At 35.5% G+C, this 6,703-nt stretch overlaps 1 protein-coding gene across 1 annotated transcript in view; it reads right to left on the bottom strand.

Annotated features, from left to right (window-relative positions):
- Nucleotides 1–740: 740 nt before the first annotated feature.
- NAE1 (NEDD8 activating enzyme E1 subunit 1) overlaps nt 741–6,703 on the bottom strand; it is a 14,105-nt gene continuing 8,142 nt past the window's right edge. The window contains 7 exon segments of the mRNA XM_009580280.1: nt 741–850; nt 1,529–1,578; nt 1,655–1,769; nt 2,199–2,291; nt 3,819–3,905; nt 5,079–5,118; nt 5,470–5,545. Of these exon segments, the coding sequence (XP_009578575.1) occupies nt 741–850; nt 1,529–1,578; nt 1,655–1,769; nt 2,199–2,291; nt 3,819–3,905; nt 5,079–5,118; nt 5,470–5,545 (571 nt within the window).

A 6,703-nucleotide genomic window follows, 5' to 3' on the forward strand; every position in this document is an offset into this window, starting at 1 on the left:
GGCAGGGAGGCACCACCAGACGCGGCTCCTCTCGGGCACCAGGAGATGTCTTTTAACCCTCTCCGAGCTCTATCCGAACCTCAGCGTGGCTCCAGGCCAAGGCGAGGGGGAAATCGCTTGGTTTGCAACGCAGCTCAGTTTCCATACTATGTGTTTTGGAAACTACAACAACGCCACAAAACGCAGTTAGCCATCACTTGACATTTGCCAGACACAGAGGGTGCACGAAAAAAGAATCTTTTACTAGATGAATACAGAGGAAAGAACCAAGCTTTCAGGCGCACAATCCCTTTCCCTCATGTCCTTGAACTCAATAAAAGGTATTATAGCTTTCCCTAGCTCTTCTCACCATTAGATCCTCAGACCATCATAGTTAAATTAGCCTTTTTCAACCTTTTGCGAGTCCTCCCCCCTCAATCAGAGGAGCAGTTTTTATAAAAAAATTCAGCTCTGCTGCAAACCAGGTAAGCCAATTTGTAAATGCAACTTACCATGCCAAAGAACAGCTGCTGCTTTTTTCTTTCAAAGGTGAATCAGAAAATTCTAGATTAAAAAAAAAATTTCAGGATTTGGTATGATTTTATTTGTCCTCAGGGAAAAAAAAAAGATGATAAAATCATTACAAATAAAGAAACTTTAATTCGCAGGTAATACAGAACAGTCCAGTCAGTGGCAGAACACCAATGTATTTACAGAACGCAGCAGCAGCGCCTGGCAGCAACAAATGTGAGATCGTTATCCTACAGCTGGAAAGTCGCTGAAGTCTGTGACATTCCACTGTAAATATAGGTGTTATTAAAAATTACAAACTGCCCTGTAATGACTTTAATAACCTCCTGTGCAGCAGCTCCTGTAAAAGAAAAAGAAAAAAAAAGATAGAACAGAAGGTAGTTAGCAGGTCATATTTAAAAACAAGAATGTTATTTATCTAGAACTCACTACACCAGAATTATTTCAGAAGCGCCTGACAAAACTCCTAGGAGGAAAAAATGCCTTTCAGTACTTCCCAGTATAAAAGAGGCTCAGAAAGCTGTTACTTCAAAAGTTACCTTTACATACACTTTGCTGTAAATACTTTCTCTCTTCTCTGCAAGTACATACACACACAGAGAGTAAAAATGTGTGGGCGACAGACCCATGCAAGTTGTGACCTCTCTAAATAGAACTGAGAAGAATTAAAAAAAACCATGTACAGTTAAACTGTAAAATAAATTGAAGGGTCATTTCACTGTGATCCCTTTGTGTCCTCCTGTATGAAATATTCTGTAATTTCTTCAGAAGTTACTTGGTTTCTTTTACTGACTTTAAACCCTTGCTGTGTCCACTTTTTCCATATACCATAGGAGCTCACATCTGGAGAATGAAGTGGGAGGATTTTGTTCTAATACTACCTTTGACTACAGGATGTGATTACAGTCTTTGCTCTAACAATACAAAGAAATTAAAACAGTGGAGATTCTGACTCAAATACGTACTACAGCAGGTTGGTTTGGTTGTATGGATCTTAGAAATACAGTGACATTCTTACCTCCCATAAAGGCAGCAATAGCATGTGGCTCAGCAGCTCCATAGCGACAACTGGATAGCAAAGTAACAGTTAATATTTTGAGGTCAGTTTTACCAACAAAAGTAACACTTAAGATATAATACTTACAACTCATGAACATAGTCATCTTTCACCACTACAGACAACCCATGTTCTTGTAAGAAACCAGTAAGGCATGATTTTAGTTTTCCAATATCATCTTCTACCTGATAGTTGTAGACACCTGGAAAATAAGTTAACTGTTCCATCACAGAACTGCAACACCATATTCAAAGTTAATGGGTTTAAATAGCAGCGTAAGTATTTTATTTTTCTGAAAAGTTTCTAAGCTGATTAATATACTAAATTATTAATACTAGACTAATAATAATTGAATATTCTGTTCGTGCTACTCATGATAATGACAAATTACTGCATAGCTGAACTGATTCGTAATCCATGCAACCCATTTCAGTGGTGTGAATTCAAATTAATTCCCTAAGTTCCCAAAGCAAAAAAATTCTCACTTTAATTTTCACATTCTTGAAGCTATATTAATATGGAAACAAAACCACAACTAATGCTATATTTGTATTTTATAACTAGTATTATAGTAACTATTGGATCTTTGTATTTCTTTTGATGACATTAAGTAACTCTGGTATTAACATACCTGGATATCTACCATGCTGCTTATAAAATCTATCTACAGCCCGTAGCATCAAGTACAGCACTAGTTCGCTGTCTGGGTTATCCATATGGGAAACTGAAAACAGCAAGAGAACTGGTTAGCTGGTACAGATGAAATGGAAAAAGAAAGGTTTTGAATTACTTGAAATCAAGTATTTCCCATGTGCTTAAACTGTTAAAATCTGCAGTAAAAAGAAATCTTAATGAAAACAACCTGCAACTGAGAATCTCAATGAGTCAACTGCCAGATACACAATTTTGACTCCAGAGTGTATGACAAAACCGTACTGTATGTATTTGATACAAACTGTTCAGTGAAGATATTCACGTTTCAACTCCAACAGCTGCTGTAACATTAAATGGGATATTCCTTAGTTATAATTTTGGGATTTCATAGAATCATAGAATCATTAAGGTTGGAAAAGACCTCTGAGATCATCAAGTCCAACCGTCAACCCAACACCACCATGCCCACTAAACCATGTCCCTAAGCGCCTCATCTACATTTCCATGCAGTGCAACATGGGCTCTAAAATCTATTCACCAAACAAGAGGAAACATACTGCTTACATGACTTAAGATCTCTCTATCTGTCAACAATTATGTGCTCCAATAGGTACTGTTTAATCTCAAGATACTAATAATACGCATGCTAAAAAAAAGCTCTAGTTAGATTTGTAAGATCCAAAACTTTCTAAGCCTTTACTTCACACTCACCGATGTTCATACTTGTTAAATCATAGAATCATAGAATCATAGAATCATTAAGGTTGGAAAAGACCTCTAAGATCATCAAGTCCAACCGTTAACCCAACACCACCATGCCCACTAAACCATGTCCCTAAGCGCCTCATCTACACGTCTTTTAAAAACTGAAATGCATGCTTCATGTATTTAACTGTAATTATAAAACAGGTCTTAAATCCCTTAATATACATCTCAGTAGTCTTTCTAAATACTAACTACTACTTAAAATCATATTACATACTACCAACTAATTCAAGGAGCTTTCACGTAAATTATAAATATTACAAAACGTATGTATATGCAAAATGTATACACTTTGTACATACATTTTGTCCAAAACATTTAAAGGACATGTTTAAGCTTAATTTAAACAAACTTTGATAAGAAGTATTTCCAGCTTTTTTTTTTTTTAAATTTATGCAGGTTCAAAAAATAAAATGCAATATTAAGTAACTAGTTTGCTAGTTCACATACTGAAAAGATAAGCTGAGAGGGGCCAAGACAATTATTCTCCTATCTTTGGTCAGGTGAAAGCACCTTTCCAGCTCTGTCAGAAATAACTGACATACAGAAAAGAGAAGTTTGAAGAAAACAATGTTTTATTTATATGCTATCAAAAAAATAAAATCTGCAAGGAAAAAAACCCTGAAACATGCATCATCTGTAAGTTCATTTTTGAACTTTCAAAGTCAAATTGAATTTAACACTCTAGACTTTAAAAAACCATACTTCTAGTTGATACCAAATTATAAAACTCCATAATGAAACAGAACGTGTAACATACAATTCTTTTTGATCACAAAACCATTTCAAGTTGAAAATGCAACTAAAGTATGTGCCAAAAAGGAGTACTCACTGATTTCATCCTTGTTAAAAGTGTTCAAACCGTATTCTTCAGACAGAGGTCTACATCGAACTACTCGGAGAAAAGATGAGTTGCTGCCTAAGCAGATGGTGCAGAAAGGAGAGCATTATCTACTTGAATGCGTCACCAATTATTACATCTTTGTAAGTCTGTACCTCTGATGTGTTAAACATGAAAGACTAAAACTTATTATAATTTCATTTAACACTTTTCTGTTTCTTCTGGTAGCTTGCAGTAATAAAATCTATTAAACTACATTTAGGTCTTTGATCACAAATATTTTAGTGAAATACTTTGTGCCTATTTTCTTCTAGAATCTAAACATATCTGCCATGTTAATGTAACCAGCTCACAACATGTATACGTCTTCTATAGCAATTCATCAATCACAGCCATCAGCTTCATGTTTTCCTCTTCCATGCTGCAAATGAACATGGATTCTTTTCATCTTCCACTACATCTATCACTGTCTCACATGTTCTCAATTAATATTCTAAAAGTACAGCTACGAGCAGGAAAAGGTTCTTGTCCAGTATCACTGCTATGAAACAACCCAATGAGCAGCTACTGAAAAATGAGGAACCGTGAGGTTCTCAAAACTCCCAGCAAATAATACATCAACGCAGGGGCAGCGTGCTCTTGGCTACATGCTTACAGGAAAATTTTGCAGTTGCGGGGAGACTTGGCCAGACTGCTGTGTGGACATGTATACATATCCAGAACAGAGAGAACCTAAAATGCCATCAACAGTACTACTCACTGCATCACTGTTTTACCTTTTCAGACTACTAAAAGTTTACAGAGCCTGCACTCTTACCCTTCCGATTCTATCCCCATCCCACTGGGGGGGTTCCCCGATTCTCTGCCCCATCCCACTGCGGGGGAGGGGAGTGAGCGAGCGGCTATGTGGTGTTTGGCTGCCTGTCGGGTTAAACCACAACAACTCTGAAGTCAGTATCACAGAATGGGCAAGAGTGATTAAGCACTAATCACAGGAAGTAGAGGGCATCGGCTACCTGTTGTTTGGACCTGAAAAAATACCGTATCTTTTAAAAGCCAACCTTTACAGACTCATTATTGAGAGATGCTGAACATTTGATAATTCCACTGAAGATGAGGGATGCAACTGCTAAGCACTTACTTGAAAAATTCAAATATTGACTTACTGATTAATAACTACATTATCATTTAAAAGTTTTTGATTATTTGATCATTTGCATAAATACAGCAAGAGAATCCAAGCATACTCACAAAGCAATTTTAATTCTTTCTCTGAAATAGATTCGGGTGCCTAAAAGAGAGAATATACTCATTCCAGTACATACAATGACCACAGAATTTATATTTTCAGAGATATTTTTATATTCATTGTGAAATAACTAGTCGTTCTTGTAAAAAAAAGACATCTTAAATTGTAAATAATATATCTCTGTATGCCTTTTCCTTTTATATGACCAAACCAAAAGTGATAAATAAAACAGACCACAGATTAAATTTCATTAGAACTTACTTAAGCTTTTTGAAGAGAATGAGGTAATTAAGCTTTCTCTTTTCATATCTGTCTCCTGTGACTTATTTCTGTACAGAACGTCAAGATAAAAATATTTCTATCCTGTCAGAATGGACGTACATTTGCAATTACCTTGCCTAGGGATTGTAACAATTTAGCAGCATGGTTACCCACAGCAGCAATATCCTTCTTTGCTTTTTCACGGTATCTGTTAATAATAAAGAAGTCTTTTAATAATTACAGCATAAAGCCATCAACTTCACAGTGAAGACCATTTATTTTTGTTTTATATTATAAAGACAAAATATAAGCCACATGAATGGAAGTAAGCTACCTCAAGGCCATGAATGCACTTATTACCTCCCTGTATGACTGTTCGGCATGGCTGAGCTGTTCACTAAACGTGTGGCTTAGAAACTGGTTGAAATTAAAATGGATATTACTACAAACAGTCAGAGGAAGAATATTAAGTAGTTTCAGAACAACAGGTATAAGTCCTTCATTGGGCTTCCAGTATTTCATTAATTTCTGTATTTTAATATTTGTAGCCATAGAGTATTAGTTCCGGTAAGACCTATGACAATGCAAACATCTCAACAACACAGTATTTAATAAAATTCAATTTAAGAGCTCATTTTAAGGAACTGTAATTGTTTTATCTGTGAATTAAAACCCTATAATGCTTATTGGAATTGAGAACTGAAGTACATAATGATCTGGAAATTCAGGACTGATGCTTACAGAATTCAGATTTACAAATTAGGGTATCCGTGCAAATTCAAGCAATTATGGTTTCATATAACAAAATAATGATACAAGTTCTTGGCTTTACTGTCATTATAGAGAGTAACTTCCATGAAGCAACAGCAATCAATTATTTTAGACATGTAACAGATCTATATTTTTATATCCATCTTTTTAATGCTATTTGTCACAGTTCTGAGGAATGCACCTCTAAAATTACAGATTTCATTTTAATTAGTAAACACTATTAAGGCACACAATCCTTTTTCTAGTAGAGGTTGTGTTTCAGAATCTATGGAGAAACAACCAAAATCTATTAGAAACAGTATTTTCCTATTTGAACAATTCAACAGTACAATTGCACAGACAATAAATTTAACAAAGCCTTCTGCAAGATACTGCTTCATTTTAAAGATAAAAAAAGGAGGAAGAAGCAATCAACTGCGAAGAAAATGTGGTAACACTGTAAGAAAGTGTTTTTGGGCCAACAATTTGCATCATGTCCAGGATGCACAGGAATAGTAAGTTCACGTTGAGGATACATGCATTCAAAGATGGCCTTCCTAAAATCTTGATCCACACTGATGCTGTTTAGAATTTGCAGTTAATGTTCATTCACACT

Source organism: Fulmarus glacialis, unplaced genomic scaffold, assembly GCF_000690835.1.
Source record: "Fulmarus glacialis isolate BGI_N327 unplaced genomic scaffold, ASM69083v1 scaffold27446, whole genome shotgun sequence".
NCBI lineage: Eukaryota > Metazoa > Chordata > Aves > Procellariiformes > Procellariidae > Fulmarus > Fulmarus glacialis.